At 41.3% G+C, this 20585-nt stretch overlaps 1 protein-coding gene across 1 annotated transcript in view; it reads right to left on the reverse strand.

Annotated features, from left to right (window-relative positions):
- Positions 1–13631: 13631 nt before the first annotated feature.
- LOC128644195 (gastrula zinc finger protein XlCGF26.1-like) overlaps positions 13632–20585 on the reverse strand; it is a 164567-nt gene continuing 157613 nt past the window's right edge. The window contains exon 6 of the mRNA XM_053696896.1: positions 13632–14651. Within this exon, the coding sequence (XP_053552871.1) occupies positions 13735–14651 (917 nt within the window). The 3' untranslated portion in view covers positions 13632–13734. The remainder of the gene's footprint in view (positions 14652–20585) is intronic.

Genomic DNA, 20585 nt, shown 5'->3' on the forward strand with positions numbered 1-20585 from the left:
GCAAGCTTGATCCCAGTCGTTATTAAATCACTGCATCTAGCTTACCTCATTTCCAAAAAGGCTCTGTCAGCATTTTCTAGACTTTATCATCTCTCTAGAAACAATTATACTGAACATACCTCAAAGCAGGCAATCTGCAGGCCGTTCCCCCAGCTGAAGTTTTCCCATACTCTTCAGTTATGTGTGAGAACAGCAATGGACCTTAGTTACAATCCGCTAAGATCATTATCCTCCAGGCTGAATTCTTCTTCTAATTTCTGCCTGAGAGCAAACAGTACAACGCCGGTACCGTTTAAAATAACAAACTCTTGATTGAAGATGAAAACCACACTAAATCACCACATATCTCTTTATACTTCCTATCTTGTCGAGAGCTTGCAAAGAGAATGACTGGAGGTGGGGGTTAGGGGAGGAGCTATATAGACAGCTCTGCTGTGGGTGTCCTCTTTGCAACTTCCTGTTGGGAAGGAGAATATCCCACAAGTAATGGATGAACCCGTGGACTGGATACACCTTACAAGAGAAAAAGTTCGGTCTGCCCACCGGAGAAACAGACGGGAGCCGTGGACTCATACAGATGGAAATGAAATTATCAGGTAAGCATGATTTATGTTTTCCATCTTAATATGAGAGTCCACGGCTTCATTCATTACTTGTGGGAATCAAATACCCAATCTCTAGATGACACTGAATGAAAAAAAAACGGGAGGGAAAAAGAGAGCCGGACCCTATTCTGAGGGCACCACAGCCTGCAAAACCTTTCTCCCAAAAACTGCTTTTGCCGAAGCAAAAACATCAAATTTCTAAAACTTTGCAAAAGTATGTAAGGAGGACCAGGAAGCCGCCTTACAAATCTGCTCCATAGAGGCCTCATTCTTGAAGGCCCACTAAGAGGCCATAGCTCTAGTTAAGTGAGCCTTAATCCCCTGAGGAGGTTTATGTCCCGCTGTCTCATAGGCCAAGCGAATCATGCTCCTCAACCAAAAGGATAGGGAAGTGAAAGCAGCCTTCTGCCCTTTGCGCTTCCTCATATACACAACAAATAAAGTCGAAGACTGTCTGAATTCCTTCGTAGCCTGAAGACAGAACTTCAAAGCTCAAACCACATCCAAATTATGAAGTAACCTTTCCTTTGAAGAAGAAGGGTTAGGACACAGGGAAGGAACTACTATCTCCTGATTGATGTTGCGATTATACACAACCTTGGGGAGAAATCAAAACCCAGTGCGAAGAACAGCCTTATCGGCGTGAAAAACCAGGTAAGGAGGCTCACATTGCAAGGCCACCAATTCAGAGACTCTGCATGCTGATGCAATAACCAGTAGGAAAAGAACCTTCCAGCAAAGTAATTTAATGTCAAGTGAATGCATAGGCTCAAACGGAGCCCTCTGCAAAATCTTAAGCTCCAAGATTAAGCTCCAAGGGGGAGCGGAATGTCTAAATAAAGTCCTGATCCTAGACAGAGTCTGAACAAATGACTGAATATCAGGAAGCTCCGCAAGCTTCTTGTGTAACAGTACAGATAAAGCCGAAATCTGTCCTTTTAAAGAAACTGGCGGCAAGAACCTTCTCCAACCCGTCCTTGAGGAAGGACAGGATCCTGGATGCCTTCCCAGTTGTCCACACCCGGAATGTGGACAGCGAACAGTTGTGGGTCTCCGCCCATTCCAGAATCCGAGATACTTCCCTCATGGCTAGAAGCTTCTCGTTCCCCCTTGATGGTTGATGTAAGCCACCGAGGCAATGTTGTCCGACTGGAATCTGATGAACTAGGACGAACCCAGGAGAGGCCAAGCCCTCAGAGCGTTAAAGATTGCTAGAAGTTCCAGAATGGTGACTGGCAGAAGAGACTCCTGGCACCCCAAATAGCATCCCATCCTGATAGACGTGCGTCCATAAATCACAATCTCCCAGGATGGTCTCAAGAAAGATGTCCCCAGGGACAGTTGATCTGGACAGATCCGCCGAGAGGGATTCCCTCGCTCGGTTGTCCAGAGAACTCTGTTGGGATAGATCCATGTGATCGCCGTTCCATTGCCTCAACATGCACAACTAAAGATCTGAGATGGAACCTGGCGTATGGAATGACATCTATGCTGTATCCATGAGTCCAATCACCTCCATACACCGGGCCACAGATGGCCTTGAGGAGGTCTGAAGGGCAGGACAGCTGGACGCAATCTTGCAATGTCTCAGATATGTAAGGAATATCTTCATGGATATGGAATCTATTATCGTGCCCAGGAATTCCACTCTGTTGCTGGGAACCAGGGAACTCTTTCCTAAGTTTAACTTCCTTCCATGAGATTGAAGGAAAAGAAGAAGAGCCCTCGAATAGTCCTCTGCGAGACTGCAGGACGGAGCCTGGACCCAATACCTCTAGATCTCACTACCGCAAGCAGCGCTCCCAGAACCTTCATAAAGACTCTTGGGGCAGTCGCAAGACCGAAGGGTACAAACAGGAAGTGTTGGTCCAGAAATGCGAATCTCAGGAACCTGAAGTGATCTTTGTGGATTGGTACATGAAGGTAAGCGTCCTTCAAGTCTATCGTATTCATTAACTGCCCCTCTTGAACTAGGGGCAGGAAAGACCTTATCGTCTCCATCTTGAACGATGGGACCGACAGAAACTTGTTTAAGCATTTTAGGTCTAGAATCGGGGCGAAACATGCCCTCTTTCTTTGGGACCACGAAAAGGTTTGAATAGTACCCTAGACCTCTTTCTGCTAGAGGTACTGGTACAATTACTCAGAGAGAGGAGAGATCCCTCACGCGCTCTAGAAAGGCACCTTGTATCTCTGGTTTTGATGATAGATTTGACAAGAGGAATCTGCCCCTGTGTGGATGAGATTTGAAACCTATTCTGTAACCCTGGCGATGACCTCCAGAACCCATCATCCAAACCTCAGTAAAAAGAGATAGTTTGCCTCCTACGTGATCCAGAGACGGATCGGGGGCCGGCCCTTCATACCCATTTTCTCTCGGCGAGCACCTTGCTCTGCTTGGCATTATTTCAAGATTGAGATGGTTTCCAAGATCCCTTGGACTGTTCGGGTTTCGCGGCAGGCTGCTGGCGTTGGGACCTGTCCGAACGAAAAGGATGAAAATTAGAACCTTATTCTTCTTATCCTGCGGTAGAAAAGCACCCTTGCCTTCAGTAACCGTTGATATGATAGAGTCCAAGCCTGGACTAAAAAGAACTTTCCTTTGAAATGGAAGATCTAGATTTGGAAGTCATGTCAGCAGACTACAACTTTAACCAGAGACCTTCTGCTACAACAGAAAAACCTGATGTCTTGGCATTCAGGCAAATAATCTGCATATTTGCATCACAGATAAATGAATTAGCTACCCTCAAGGTCTTAATTCTTTCCTGTATCTCCTCAAGGGGAGTTTCCACCTCGATCATATCTGATTAGTAGTGCCTTAGGGAGCTGCTTATGTAATCGGCAATAAATGTAGGGAACGCACCTCGCAGGACGGAGACCCCTCAGATGTGGATGGCTCAGTGGTACTAAATATCTTATTCTTTTTAGATATTGCATTTTTATCAAAGCATGTGGAACATAGTTGAGCAGGCGGATCTACCAAAACCTCCTTGCAATAAACACAGGTATTAGATTTAGTTAAAGAGGGAGTACTAACGCAGCTCTATTGCTTGTGCTGTTAATGAATTACAGAAAAATAAATGGCACCTTTATACCCTAATGGCCGGGGCACTCACCATCTCCTATGACCTGGAACCACAGAGAAACCGTTTCGTCTCCTGCAACCGTCAGTCAAAAAAGAGGTTAAAGACGCCACACCCAGTCACATGAAGTGCCATGCAGGACCGCCCCTGCACTAGGGGAAAAAACGCACCAAATTAGGCCATGCAAATATCTCCCAAAGGAAAAGCACCTGACTGTTCACACATTGCCAGAGCCTCATCTCACACATGTTGCAGCATAAAATACAATAAAAATCGGGGGCGTGTCCAAGTAGCGATCCTGGATGGTCGCATCTCCATAAGCTCTAATTGATTCACTAATTATCCGCTGATTTTTGGTGACAAATCTACAGCAAAGACAACTATATTGAACAGAATTAAAGGCATCTCCTTTGTGAGAACTTTGTTTCACTTGACCGAGCTGTATTGGTGACATTAGAGCTTAGGATCGGACATTAAAGACCTGGAGCGGCGGCTCATAACAGGTAGCGCTTTCCCCCTCGGTTTACCGAGGTACTCAGCCTCAACTGGGCACGGCACAGCACAGGGCTGTACAGTCTCCGCGTATTTAACCTGAGAGTGGTGAGAGCACAGCCAGCCTGCAAGAAAGTCCCGATCGCCATCTTGAAAAAATTGAGAGCTTGATGCGCTCTCTAATGGACAGGGCCCCATACGATAACTTGGTTCGATTATTTGGCATCACACCCATAAACATAGCAGCGATCCCCAAGCCAGAAGACACTTCAAGGATAACAAGCGATGCCACTCAAACATGCACAGATGGGTTATTCACTTTACAGAAGCAACCTATGCATTCAAGCGTTGCACTAGACACCATGCTGCCTACGCCGATCAAGCAAGTAAACTATACTAGACAGTCTAACTTCAACACTGAAGAAAGGCTATTAACCCAAGTTAGCTCAGTGATAGATAAGACTGGACATGTGGACCTGGACGAGATACAGAATGGACAACACTACATGTTTTCACAGAGAACATCACTCAAGTGGAAAGGTGACACGCAGGAGAATGAGTCTGATGAACCGGATTGGATTGATAGAGGCGATGCGGCCGTGGCCAGGGGCCTCTCCCATACAATCAGACAGAATGTGGCCCACCCAAACTTGGTCATCCAGATCGGAGCTGAGTGTCTGATCGGGAGCCAGATTGCAACAGAGAGCTGGCTCACGGCTTTGACAGACCCAACCTGGAACCTAGAACTGAGATGCCAACGCTGTCTCCCAGCCCAAGGAAACAACTATTCTAAGTTACACTCCTGGATAATTGCTGAGGGATTGTTTTTCACAGACTGTGATATCTTTTCTGATACCGGGGGTAACAGCAGAGTGTGGTGGAACCGCCATGAAAACACTTCATATGTGTATTCTGAGGTACCGGGTCCGGACAACACATAAGTTTCTGACTTGCACCGCAATGGTACCGGACCTTTTCCCAAAAAAGTTTTATATGTTGTGGTTTGTACTTGTGGTTCACGGCAGTTTGGTTGGCTCATGTGCTATGTGGAGTTGTATGTATAATATGCAGTAGATTAGATTCTACTATTCAAATATGTGAGATTATTTGCCATTTAATAGAATATGCAGTAGATTGGATTCTACTATTCAAATATGTGAGATTATTTGCAATTTAATATATCCAAATGTAATACATCACTGCCATACTTAAATACCTTATTGGGAATTCTGAGCAGAGTAAATACTTTTATTGATTAGTGGGGGTAACACCGGGACTGAGAGTTGGCGGGAGAGAAAAGCCCTGTAATAAGTAACGTGATATGTTTTATTTAAAGAAGTTCTATCTTTTATTTCTACTTTCTCTTTGAGGCACTGGGGTCCAGATAACCCTCCCAGAATTTATCTACATTGAATGACAATTGAACATTTACATAAACCCTAATATACAGACATGTAGAAGATACTGTGATATAATGTGAACGCACAGGCATTACTACTACACTAGCTGGGACACTGCTGTCTGCGGCCGAGACGGCAGCTTAGTTTCAGCAAGCTGATAAATACTCTAGAAGATGGTGCCGGTGAGCCTCCCTTAATACAGGAACTTCCCTTATATTTTAAACATATAAGAATTTATGTTGTTTAACATCCAGGCTGGGATGTCCCATAAGTTTTACATAATTTACAAACATACATTGTAAACAAACAATCTATCTAACCCCATAGTTAAATATCGCACATTATTATGATAGTGCCTATAACATCTTACTTTGACAAGGTTCTCCGAATCTTTTTATGTTCAATTTTAGGGGTATACCCCATATTTTCTCCACACAGAAATTACATGAATCCACTTTGAAAGCACAACAAGTGGGACTCTAATATATGGGATTGCTGCATACCACATATACTCTGCCCTGTATATATTCGCGCACTGCTTGGCTACCATACCTTTTACAGATCAATCTACTAGCTGACCACCAGGTGGGCTTAGGTATATATTACCAGGTTTAATTACAGGCGCCCAACAACAACAACCCCAGGCAACAAAGGAAACTCTTATCCTTATTAACAACTCACTTTTTGTTGATACTGCTGTATGGTAGCAACCATATTGATTATACCATTTGCGCTCTACTATAATTTTTGTTAATAGCTGTTTATTTTGTCAGACTGTCACCAAAATATAGTAACATTTTGTTTGCTGTGCTCAGTTGAGGTATTTGCTCCTTATGTTAGGGAGCAAATTTTGTTATGTTACTTGCATTCAATATTATATTTTATTACAGTAATATAGGTATATGGAAGGCCTATACCGGTAAGTAAAGAGAAAACAGAGGACTGTATTTCATTTCATATATACATGACGCAAATATTTGATGTAACACTTATGCTCTTATGTTTTCTGTAACATGTATTTGCCATCTTGTCCTCAATAAAAAAAAAAAAAAAAAAAAAAAATACAATAAAAATCATGTATAAATCCCCCCCCCCCCTGTTCAATAATCCCCTTCCGAGGATATTGACCCTTAATTCTATACAGATAAAGGAGTCACACTGTGACCCCGTCTTCTTGCGTTATCATATGTGTATTAAAATTAAACCATCTTACCAGAATCTATGCTGTGGAACAGGAACACGGACACTGAAGTTTAAAAAATGTAGTAGCATCGCTCCTAACATGGACTTGAGTGTAGAAAGCAGGCAGCAAAACTCGTCAATGCTGATTGCTTATGGAGCTGTTAATAAGAGTTGGGATGGTTTTGCAGAAAGACTCTCCCTGCATGTCCGGACTCTAACTTTCCTCCATGCTCTCAATGAGAAGCTGACAGGACTACTTAAAACTCCAGTCCCATATCGAAGAGTACTACACTTCATAAGAGACTACTCCAAAATCTTCTGACACTTCTCTGCCATCCTCCTGTGACGAAAGGCAAAGAATGACTGGGGGATGGAGGAAGTGGGGGAGGTATTTAAGCCTTTGGCTGGGGTGTCTTTGCCTCCTCCTGATGGCCAGGTTCTGTATTCCAACAAGTAATGAATGAAGCCATGGACTCTTCTGATATTAATATGGAAATATGCCACTACCTATACTACAAATACATCACTCCAAAAATCACTGTACTCTGAGGGGAAATGGGCCACAACTCGGTCTGAGAATCTCTCTCACTGAATAATCAAATGGATTGTGAACACTCACCATCTGTATGAAAGAAAACAGAATTTATGTTTACCTGATAAATTACTTTCTCCAACGGTGTGTCCGGTCCACGGCGTCATCCTTACTTGTGGGATATTCTCTTCCCCAACAGGAAATGGCAAAGAGCCCAGCAAAGCTGGTCACATGATCCCTCCTAGGCTCCGCCTACCCCAGTCATTCGACCGACGTAAAGGAGGAATATTTGCATAGGAGAAACCATATGATACCGTGGTGACTGTAGTTAAAGAAAATAAATTATCAGACCTGATTAAAAAACCAGGGCGGGCCGTGGACCGGACACACCGTTGGAGAAAGTAATTTATCAGGTAAACATAAATTCTGTTTTCTCCAACATAGGTGTGTCCGGTCCACGGCGTCATCCTTACTTGTGGGAACCAATACCAAAGCTTTAGGACACGGATGAAGGGAGGGAGCAAATCAGGTCACCTAAATGGAAGGCACCACGGCTTGCAAAACCTTTCTCCCAAAAATAGCCTCAGAAGAAGCAAAAGTATCAAACTTGTAAAATTTGGTAAAAGTGTGCAGTGAAGACCAAGTCGCTGCCCTACATATCTGATCAACAGAAGCCTCGTTCTTGAAGGCCCATGTGGAAGCCACAGCCCTAGTGGAATGAGCTGTGATTCTTTCAGGAGGCTGCCGTCCGGCAGTCTCATAAGCCAATCTGATGATGCTTTTAATCCAAAAAGAGAGAGAGGTAGAAGTTGCTTTTTGACCTCTCCTTTTACCAGAATAAACAACAAACAAGGAAGATATTTGTCTAAAATCCTTTGTAGCATCTAAATAGAATTTTAGAGCGCGAACAACATCCAAATTGTGTAACAAACGTTCCTTCTTTGAAACTGGATTCGGACACAAAGAAGGCACGACTATCTCCTGGTTAATGTTTTTGTTAGAAACAACTTTCGGAAGAAAACCAGGTTTAGTACGTAAAACCACCTTATCTGCATGGAACACCAGATAAGGAGGAGAACACTGCAGAGCAGATAATTCTGAAACTCTTCTAGCAGAAGAAATTGCAACCAAAAACAAAACTTTCCAAGATAATAACTTAATATCAACGGAATGTAAGGGTTCAAACGGAACCCCCTGAAGAACTGAAAGAACTAAGTTGAGACTCCAAGGAGGAGTCAAAGGTTTGTAAACAGGCTTGATTCTAACCAGAGCCTGAACAAAGGCTTGAACATCTGGCACAGCTGCCAGCTTTTTGTGAAGTAACACAGACAAGGCAGAAATCTGTCCCTTCAAGGAACTTGCAGATAATCCTTTCTCCAATCCTTCTTGAAGAAAGGATAGAATCTTAGGAATTTTTACCTTGTCCCAAGGGAATCCTTTAGATTCACACCAACAGATATATTTTTTCCATATTTTGTGGTAAATTTTTCTAGTTACAGGCTTTCTGGCCTGAACAAGAGTATCAATAACAGAATCTGAGAACCCTCGTTTTGATAAGATCAAGCGTTCAATCTCCAAGCAGTCAGTTGGAGTGAGACCAGATTTGGATGTTCGAACGGACCTTGAACAAGAAGGTCTCGTCTCAAAGGTAGCTTCCATGGTGGAGCCGATGACATATTCACCAGATCTGCATACCAAGTCCTGCGTGGCCACGCAGGAGCTATCAAGATCACCGATGCCCTCTCCTGATTGATCCTGGCTACCAGCCTGGGGATGAGAGGAAACGGCGGGAATACATAAGCTAGTTTGAAGGTCCAAGGTGCTACTAGTGCATCTACTAGAGTCGCCTTGGGATCCCTGGATCTGGACCCGTAGCAAGGAACCTTGAAGTTCTGACGAGAGGCCATCAGATCCATGTCTGGAATGCCCCACAGTTGAGTAATTTGGGCAAAGATTTCCGGATGGAGTTCCCACTCCCCCGGATGTAATGTCTGACGACTCAGAAAATCCGCTTCCCAATTTTCCACTCCTGGGATGTGGATTGCAGACAGGTGGCAGGAGTGAGTCTCCGCCCATTGAATGATTTTGGTCACTTCTTCCATCGCCAGGGAACTCCTTGTTCCCCCCTGATGGTTGATGTACGCAACAGTCGTCATGTTGTCTGATTGAAACCGTATGAACTTGGCCTTTGCTAGCTGAGGCCAAGCCTTGAGAGCATTGAGTATCGCTCTCAGTTCCAGAATATTTATCGATAGAAGAGATTCTTCCCGAGACCAAAGACCCTGAGCTTTCAGGGGTCCCCAGACCGCGCCCCAGCCCATCAGACTGGCATCGGTCGTGACAATGACCCACTCTGGCCTGCGGAAGTTCATCCCTTGTGACAGGTTGTCCAGGGACAGCCACCAACGGAGTGAATCTCTGGTCCTCTGATTTACTTGTATCGTCGGAGACAAGTCTGTATAGTCCCCATTCCACTGACTGAGCATGCACAGTTGTAATGGTCTTAGATGAATGCGCGCAAAAGGAACTATGTCCATTGCCGCTACCATCAAACCTATTACTTCCATGCACTGCGCTATGGAAGGAAGAGGAACGGAATGAAGTATTTGACAAGAGTTTAGAAGTTTTGTTTTTCTGGCCTCTGTCAGAAAAATCCTCATTTCTAAGGAGTCTATTATTGTTCCCAAGAAGGGAACCCTTGTTGACGGAGATAGAGAACTCTTTTCTACGTTCACTTTCCATCCGTGAGATCTGAGAAAGGCCAGGACTATGTCCGTGTGAGCCTTTGCTTGAGGAAGGGACGACGCTTGAATCAGAATGTCGTCCAAGTAAGGTACTACTGCAATGCCCCTTGGTCTTAGCACCGCTAGAAGGGACCCTAGTACCTTTGTGAAAATCCTTGGAGCAGTGGCTAATCCGAAAGGAAGTGCCACGAACTGGTAATGCTTGTCCAGGAATGCGAACCTTAGGAACCGATGATGTTCCTTGTGGATAGGAATATGTAGATACGCATCCTTTAAATCCACCGTGGTCATGAATTGACCTTCCTGGATGGAAGGAAGAATTGTTCGAATGGTTTCCATTTTGAACGATGGAACCTTGAGAAACTTGTTTAGGATCTTTGAGATCTAAGATTGGTCTGAACGTTCCCTCTTTTTTGGGAACTACGAACAGATTGGAGTAGAACCCCATCCCTTGTTCTCCTAATGGAACAGGATGAATCACTCCCATTTTTAACAGGTCTTCTACACAATGTAAGAATGCCTGTTTTTTTATGTGGTCTGAAGACAATTGAGACCTGTGGAACCTCCCCCTTGGGGGAAGCCCCTTGAATTCCAGAAGATAACCTTGGGAGACTATTTCTAGTGCCCAAGGATCCAGAACATCTCTTGCCCAAGCCTGAGCGAAGAGAGAGTCTGCCCCCCACCAGATCCGGTCCCGGATCGGGGGCCAACATTTCATGCTGACTTGGTAGCAGTGGCAGGTTTCTTGGCCTGCTTTCCCTTGTTCCAGCCTTGCATTGGTCTCCAGGCTGGCTTTGCTTGAGAAGTATTACCCTCTTGCTTAGAGGACGTAGCACTTGGGGCTGGTCCGTTTCTACGAAAGGGACGAAAATTAGGTTTATTTTTGGCCTTGAAAGACCTATCCTGAGGAAGGGCGTGGCCCTTACCCCCAGTGATATCAGAGATAATCTCTTTCAAGTCAGGGCCAAACAGCGTTTTCCCCTTGAAAGGAATGTTAAGCAATTTGTTCTTGGAAGACGCATCCGCTGACCAAGATTTCAACCAAAGCGCTCTGCGCGCCACAATAGCAAACCCAGAATTTTTCGCCGCTAACCTAGCCAATTGCAAAGTGGCGTCTAGGGTGAAAGAATTAGCCAATTTGAGAGCACGGATTCTGTCCATAATCTCCTCATAAGGAGGAGAATCAATAGTGATCGCCTTTTCTAGCTCATCGAACCAGAAACACGCGGCTGTAGTGACAGGGACAATGCATGAAATTGGTTGTAGAAGGTAACCTTGCTGAACAAACATCTTTTTAAGCAAACCTTCTAATTTTTTATCCATAGGATCTTTGAAAGCACAACTATCTTCTATGGGTATAGTGGTGCGTTTGTTTAAAGTAGAAACCGCCCCCTCGACCTTGGGGACTGTCTGCCATAAGTCCTTTCTGGGGTCGACCATAGGAAACAATTTTTTAAATATGGGGGGAGGGACGAAACCCGCCCGCTTGGGTATAGGAAAAGCTTCTGGGGGCCCCGGGACCTCTAGGAACTTGTCCATTTTACATAGTTTCTCTGGGATGATCAAATTCTCACAATCATCCAGAGTGGATAACACCTCCTTAAGCAGAGCGCGGAGATGTTCCAACTTAAATTTAAATGTAATCACATCAGGTTCAGCTTGTTGAGAAATTTTCCCTGAATCTGAAATTTCTCCCTCAGACAAAACCTCCCTGGCCCCCTCAGACTGGTGTAGGGGCCCTTCAGAAACAATATCGTCAGCGTCCTCATGCTCTTCAGTATTATCTAAAACAGAGCAGTCGCGCTTACGCTGATAAGTGGGCATTTTGGCTAAAATGTTTTTGATAGAATTATCCATTACAGCCGTTAATTGTTGCATAGTAAGGAGTATTGGCGCGCTAGATGTACTAGGGGCCTCCTGAGTGGGCAAGACTGGTGTAGACGAAGGAGGGGATGATGCAGTACCATGCTTACTCCCCTCACTTGAGGAATCATCTTGGGCATCATTTTCTCTAAATTTTGTGTCACATAAATCACATCTATTTAAATGAGAAGGAACCTTGGCTTCCCCACATTCAGAACACAGTCTATCTGGTAGTTCAGACATGTTAAACAGGCATAAACTTGATAACAAAGTACAAAAAACGTTTTAAAATAAAACCGTTACTGTCACTTTAAATTTTAAACTGAACACACTTTATTACTGCAATTGCGAAAAAGTATGAAGGAATTGTTCAAAATTCACCAAAATTTCACCACAGTGTCTTAAAGCCTTAAAAGTATTGCACACCAAATTTGGAAGCTTTAACCCTTAAAATAACGGAACCGGAGCCGTTTTTATCTTTAACCCCTTTACAGTCCCTGGTATCTGCTTTGCTGAGACCCAACCAAGCCCAAAGGGGAATACGATACCAAATGACGCCTTCAGAAAGTCTTTTCTATGTATCAGAGCTCCTCACACATGCGACTGCATGTCATGCTTCTCAAAAACAAGTGCGCAATACCGGCGCGAAAATGAGACTCTGCCTATGATTAGGGAAAGCCCCTAGAGAATAAGGTGTCCAAAACAGTGCCTGCCGATATTATTTTACAAAATACCCAGATTAAAATGATTCCTCAAGGCTAAATATGTTTATATATGAATCGATTTAGCCCAGAAAATGTCTACAGTCTTAAAAAGCCCTTGTGAAGCTATTATTTACTGTCTGTAATAAAAATGGCTTACCGGATCCCATAGGGAAAATGACAGCTTCCAGCATTACATCGTCTTGTTAGAATGTGTCATACCTCAAGCAGCATAATTCTGCTCACTGTTCCCTCAACTGAAGTTAATTCCTCTCAACAGTCCTGTGTGGAACAGCCATCGATTTTAGTAACGGTTGCTAAAATCATTTTCCTCTTACAAACAGAAATCTTCATCTCTTTTCTGTTTCAGAGTAAATAGTACATACCAGCACTATTTTAAAATAACAAACTCTTGATTGAATAATAAAAACTACAGTTAAACACTAAAAAACTCTAAGCCATCTCCGTGGAGATGTTGCCTGTACAACGGCAAAGAGAATGACTGGGGTAGGCGGAGCCTAGGAGGGATCATGTGACCAGCTTTGCTGGGCTCTTTGCCATTTCCTGTTGGGGAAGAGAATATCCCACAAGTAAGGATGACGCCGTGGACCGGACACACCTATGTTGGAGAAATCATATTTTCATTACAATTTCAATAAACAAGTTTATTCAGGTTTTTATTTCTCAGACATAGTCAACACATTTATGGATTTTTAAATATATAGGGTAACCTTTCTAAAGCAAACATAAATGGAGAAAGTGTGTTTTTAATTTTTTTTAAAGAAAAATGAAAAATAGCAATTAAAAGTAAAATAATATATATTTTTTGATGTTGTATTTCATCACAATGCCTTTTATGCAGCTAGGGGTGGCTATCCTAAATCAGACAAGGGCTTTTAGAAGGCTATTGCACTTATGTTGTTAATGTAGGGGTTCACATTGGGCAATACATGAGAATGCTTTTTGTCCAATATGAATTTTCTGATGCGCAATAAGATGTAACTTATGATCAAAACTTTTCCCACATTCAAAAACCTCTTTTCCCTCCTGTATACATTTTTTGTTGAGTAACACAATCTCATTTGGTGATAAAACATTTCCCACATTCAAAACATGAACATGCATTCTCTCAAGAATGAATTTTCTGATGTCTAATAAGGCTTGCGTTAGAAGAAAAACATTTCCCACATTCAGAACATGAAAATGCTTTCTCTCCAGTATGAATTTTCTGATGCGTAATAAGATTTGATTTCCATTTAAAACATTTTCCGCAATCAGAACATGAAAATGTTTTTTCTCCTGCATGAACATTCTGATGCATAACAAGAATCGATTTCTCACTAAAACACATCCCACATTCAGAACATGAAAATGTTTTCTCCCCTGTATGATATTTCTGATGTCTAACAAGATGTGATTTCCAAGTAAACCGTTTTCCACATTCAGAACATGAAAATGGTTTTTCTTCTGCATGAATATTCTTATGCATATCAAGATGTGATTTCCGAGCAAAACAATTCCCACATTCAGAACATGAAAATGCTTTCACTCCAGTATGAATTTTCTGATGTACAACAAGGGTTGATTTCAGGGCAAAACATTTCCCACATTCAGAACATGAAAAAGCTTTCTCTCCCGTATGAATTTTATGATGGTCCTTAAGATGCGATTTCAAAGCAAAATATTTTCCACATTCAGAACATGGAAATGTTTTCTCTCCTGTATGACTTTTCTGATGGTACTTAAGATGTGCTTTGAGAGTAAAACATTTTCCACATTCAGAACATGAAAATGCTTTCACTCCTGTATGAATTTTATAATGAGTAGTCAGATTTGATTTCTGAGTAAAACATTTCCCACATTCAGAACATGAAAATCCTTTCTCTCCTATATGAATTTTCTCATGTCTTAAAAGATTTGAATTCCAGATATAACGTTTCCCATTTTTAGAACATAAATTCCCCACGTTGCTTCTTTGATTTTGAAGATCGAAACTAGAATCAGTATTTTCACCATGACTAGGATTACTGTGGTTTATAAATTCACCTGTTGATAAGAAACACAATGGGATGAACGTTAGTTATTAATGACATAATATCTCCTACACCTTTCACCAACTTCTTGCTAATGCTTAAAAAGGTGGTTTACTAGACATTAATGAATATTTTTAGATTTATTTTACAGCAAATTGTCATGGACACCGCTGCAGGGGTTAAACTTCGACCCCCCTACCCCCTCTTGTTTCTCAGCAGTTTTGGGATCCTCAGAGCAACCGCGATCTCCCAGAGAGCTTTTGTTTCTCTTGTTTTGTCTGTAAACTGGATCTTGAAAGAAGCTGGCCTCTGACCGACCTATCTCTACCTCTGGCCGGCCGACCTCCTGAAACTGCCGGTCAGCTGCATCAGCTGGGATCCCTGGTCCCCTTTAACCCTGGTCGCTCCAGCAGCCCTTTGTCCCAGAGCTCCGCTCTTTAGGGGATTGGTAGCCCCTAGGAAGGACAAGAGGTGGTGGAATTGCCGGAGGGGAGTTACTTTGGGAACTGGGGATTTTGGACATGCCTACCCCCCAATCTTTACCGCGGCTGTAACTCTGGTCCCTAGTAACGAATCATATCGCTTTTTGAACTGTGGCACCTGGGGGACCGAGAGCTTTCAAATGACACCTTGGAAGTGCCTACGCTCCCCCGGGATCACCTCAAAACCACCATCCTGGGTCTCTGTGGGACTGTGGCTTCTATGGCAGGCACCAGCCTGTCTGGAGGGCCGGGAATGGCGGGAGATATGAAGGTCAGATAAGGCTTGTTATCAAGATCAGATTCTGTATAAATGTTGTGTATTTTCCCTAATAAAGTCACTTCTTGTATTTACCTGAATGCTATGCTTGTATAGCACTCTTTGACCAGACTGATTGTACAGGCAAGTGAATTTTTTATTAAAATATAACTTTTATTAAAAAAAAAATTAAAAGATGGGTGAACACAAACATTTAAAAATCACTCTATCATGAGTTGCTAAGTTATGAAAATGAACTGTGAGACCTGTTGATTATTTATCTGGCCTTTATAGCATAAATTGATTATCAGTACTCATTAGTTTATATCAACCAGTCTAAACTGTATGGAGTGGTAAGTATCAAGTGGACTATGCGTATGGATAGTACTTATCTACCATAGTATGTTGGAATTATATCAGATTGCCAAATTGTGCAATTTGATTAGAATTAAATTAATTCTGGATAATAATTCCTGAATCACAGGAGGGTTTGTTGGGCATGTGGATTCACCAATAGTGTGTTAGGTTACATTCAATAGGTAAGAACAGTCATATGAATGTATTCATTATGTTATGTAATGCACTGTAATCTGATTATTAAACTGTATATACACTTATCATTCACTAAAGTATAGGAATTAGATAGGTCACAGAGATAAACCTACCATCACATGATCAATTATATGATTAGCCACTAGTATTAGCACAAAATCACGTTAATACAACCAATTAATTTTGCTAGGAGCATACAACAACACAAAAATTTGCACACTATTGAAGTACAATTCACACTCACCAGTGAATTAGACTGACACATATATATGTCAATTTATCACACAAGAGCATACAAGAAGATTCAAATCCCCATCACATTCACCTGACTTACACATAGATATGTATGGTGTGATACTATAAGAGGACTGCTATAAATATATAGAAATAGGCATTTGTTACAATAAATCCTGCCAGAACCACAGATCATCAGTATGAATTTATTCAGGCTAAATAACCACAACTAGAGTTCCTGCTTAAAATCAAAACAAATTATTGGTCAAACTTGGTCATCATGAACTATATGGAACACCGACTTAGAATGATGTCATAACACCATGTGATTAAAAGAGGAGACCACAGACCACGTATGTAACATACGAATATTACAGCAAAGTATGGACATGGATAGGGCTGAATTTGTGTTACTCAGGGGAAAGTACAATCAAGGAATTAGTATAGGAAAGTATGGGCTATGAAGGAGTAGTCAGCACATATTGATGAAGTGCAATAAACATATATATTTGAAACCCATTGCAATCAGGGCATATTTGTTTAAATAAATACACAACAAATAATTTGAATAATTTATTCTGTATAATTCATAACGAGTTACAGCATGTTAAAAATATACAAGAAACAGATCAAATAATTTATTTTACATAATTCATAACAATAGCAAACAAACAAAAATTCAAAAATTCACATTAAGACAATTTTAAACTCACATGATTTAATTCTTAAATAAATAAATGTTAAAATATTGGGAAAAATGAATCATGTATAATTCACAATGAATGACAGTAAACAAATACAAATTCAAAAAATTCATAATACGACAACTTTAAATCTACACGATTTAATTCTCAACAGAAACAAATAAATGCCAAAATACTGGGAAAAATGTATAATGTTAATAATATCTCGTTTCATGATATAAGATACCTAAACAGACGAAAACTTTTTTAACTGTACGAAAGAATATATGTCCACCTTTATAATGTACAAGCACACAATTCCGCGATTCCAGCGAAGAAGTCCACCTTATATAATTCTATCTGAACACTTGATCCCAATAGGCTGTCTGAATATGACTGACAGCCATAGAAACCAATCATGTTGCGGTAGAGGCGTGACTTCCGGGTAAAGAAGTGAATAAATATTTTGAACCACGGCGGCCCGCCACCTTTGATAAAGCCTTAGCAGGCGAAACGCGTCAGGGGGGTTGTGTGGGACGATGGGGTCCCATTAGTTGTTGTTTTAATCTTAAATCTATCCAAGTTGCAAAGACCGTTAATGTTAATACTTTATCACGAATAGAGAACCAGTCTTCTGAGTTTGGGGTGGTGCCATTGACTTAGTGGAGCTTTAATATTGTATCCACCATAGAATCTTAGGCGTTGATTGCCACATAGACGGAGAGTACATAAGGATATTATCATTTAGATTGATACATAGTAACCATATAGACATTAGCATAACAGCTAATCCCATACAGTGTGTATTGACATATTAAGCAGTGCATGAAAGCAAATAGACAAATATAATAAGTGTGGAAGGTGAAGTGCAAGTATATGTTATACACTGGCGTATGTACGCTTTAACACAGATTAAGTTAACCAGAAACCTGTTAACTATAGTATGCACTAAAAGTGACTTTAAGCATATATAAAGAAAACAAATTGTCCAACATTACAAAACGCTACCTTGCAGGACAATTACTTGTAACTTACCAGATATAAACGGAATATTGGTCACTTTTGATACTTTAGTATCTACTTATTGTTTATTTGCTGAAACGTACCAAATAAGCCCTTACTTGCTGCAAGAGTACTCACTATCGATAAATACTAAAATGAAACAGTCATATATTTCCAGCACAGGGAATCTTTTAAGGTGTGCCAGGGTCTAGGTTCCTGCCAGAACCCACAAATGCAAATGCAAAGACCAAAATGAAGCAGCACCACCAAAAGAGTTTCTTCAAGGTGTTTTATTCAGCCTGAGGAGTAGCCAGACCCAACACAATTAAACAACAATTGTTTAATTGTGTTGGGTCTGGCTACTCCTCAGGCTGAATAAAACACCTTGAAGAAACTCTTTTGGTGGTGCTGCTTCATGTTGGTCTTTGTATCGATAAATACTAAGTAGTGCATGAAAGCAAATAGACAAATATATTAAGTGTGGAAGGTGAAGCGAAAGTATATGTTATACACTGGCGTATGTACGCTTTAACACAGATTAAGTTAACTTGAAACCTGTTGTCTATAGTATGCACTAAAAGTGACTTCAAGTATATATAAAGAAAACTAATTGTCCAACATTACAAAACGCTACCTTGCAGGACAATTATTTGTAACTTACCAAATATAACAGAATACCAGTCACTTTTGATACTATAGTATCTAACTATTGTTTATTTGCTAAAACGTACCAAATAAGCCTTCACTTGCAGCAAGAGTACTTACTATATATATATATATATATATATATATATATATATATATATATATATATATATATATATATATATATACACACACACACATACACACACACACACACAATATACTGGGGAACATACAGGGAGTGCAGAATTATTAGGCAAATGAGTATTTTGACCACATCATCCTTTTTATGCATGTTGTCTTACTCCAAGCTGTATAGGCTCGAAAGCCTACTACCAATTAAGCATATTAGGTGATGTGCATCTCTGTAATGAGAAGGGGTGTGGTCTAATGACATCAACACCCTATATCAGGTGTGCATAATTATTAGGCAACTTCCTTTCCTTTGGCAAAATGGGTCAAAAGAAGGACTTGACAGGCTCAGAAAAGTAAAAAATAGTGAGATATCTTGCAGAGGGATGCAGCTCTCTTAAAATTGCAAAGCTTCTGAAGCGTGATCATCGAACAATCAAGCGTTTCATTCAAAATAGTCAACAGGGTCGCAAGAAGCGTGTGGAAAAACCAAGGCGCAAAATAACTGCCCATGAACTGAGAAAAGTCAAGCGTACAGCTGCCAAGATGCCACTTGCCACCAGTTTGGCCATATTTCAGAGCTGCAACATCACTGGAGTGCCCAAAAGCACAAGGTGTGCAATACTCAGAGACATGGCCAAGGTAAGAAAGGCTGAAAGACGACCACCACTGAACAAGACACACAAGCTGAAACGTCAAGACTGGGCCAAGAAATATCTCAAGATTTTTCTAAGGTTTTATGGACTGATGAAATGAGAGTGAGTCTTGATGGGCCAGATGGATGGGCCCGTGGCTGGATTGGTAAAGGGCAGAGAGCTCCAGTCCGACTCAGACGCCAGCAAGGTGGAGGTGGAGTACTGGTTTGGGCTGGTATCATCAAAGATGAGCTTGTGGGGCCTTTTCAGGTTGAGGATGGAGTCAAGCTCAACTCCCAGTCCTACTGCCAGTTTCTGGAAGACACCTTCTTCAAGCAGTGGTACAGGAAGAAGTCTGCATCCTTCAAGAAAAACATGATTTTCATGCAGGACAATGCTCCATCACACGCGTCCAAGTACTCCACAGCGTGGCTGGCAAGAAAGGGTATAAAAGAAGAAAATCTAATGACATGGCCTCCTTGTTCACCTGATCTGAACCCCATTGAGAACCTGTGGTCCATCATCAAATGTGAGATTTACAAGAAGGGAAAACAGTACACCTCTCTGAACAGTGTCTGGGAGGCTGTGGTTGCTGCTGCACGCAATGTTGATGGTGAACAGATCAAAACACTGACAGAATCCATGGATGGCAGGCTTTTGAGTGTCCTTGCAAAGAAAGGTGGCTATATTGGTCACTGATTTGTTTTTGTTTTGTTTTTGAATGTCAGAAATGTATATTTGTGAATGTTGAGATGTTATATTGGTTTCACTGGTAAAAATAAATAATTGAAATGGGTATATATTTGTTTTTTGTTAAGTTGCCTAATAATTATGCACAGTAATAGTCACCTGCACACACAGATATCCCCCTAAAATAGCTATAACTAAAAACAAACTAAAAACTACTTCCAAAATTATTCAGCTTTGATATTAATGAGTTTTTTGGGTTCATTGAGAACATGGTTGTTGTTCAATAATAAAATGAATCCTCAAAAATACAACTTGCCTAATAATTCTGCACTCCCTGTAGTGTGCAAATATACACAACCTAAATCAGAAAGAAAATGCAAATTCCAATGATACTAATAAGTGTTACCACAATGCAGCATTAGCATTCATTATCAGCTGATGCAAACATAATATATTAAGGAACAGAGTGCGAAAATAGTAACACTAATGCAAAAATAAAGTGCATACTATATTAATACCAATACGGGTACTATAAAGTCAAACATTGTTTCCTTATGCCTAGATTTAGAGTTCTGCGTTAGCCGTCAAAACCAGAGTTAGGGGGTCCTAATGCTGGTTTTGGCCTACCGCTGGTAT

This window comes from Bombina bombina, unplaced genomic scaffold (assembly GCF_027579735.1).
Source record: "Bombina bombina isolate aBomBom1 unplaced genomic scaffold, aBomBom1.pri scaffold_395, whole genome shotgun sequence".
NCBI classification, from domain to species: domain Eukaryota; kingdom Metazoa; phylum Chordata; class Amphibia; order Anura; family Bombinatoridae; genus Bombina; species Bombina bombina.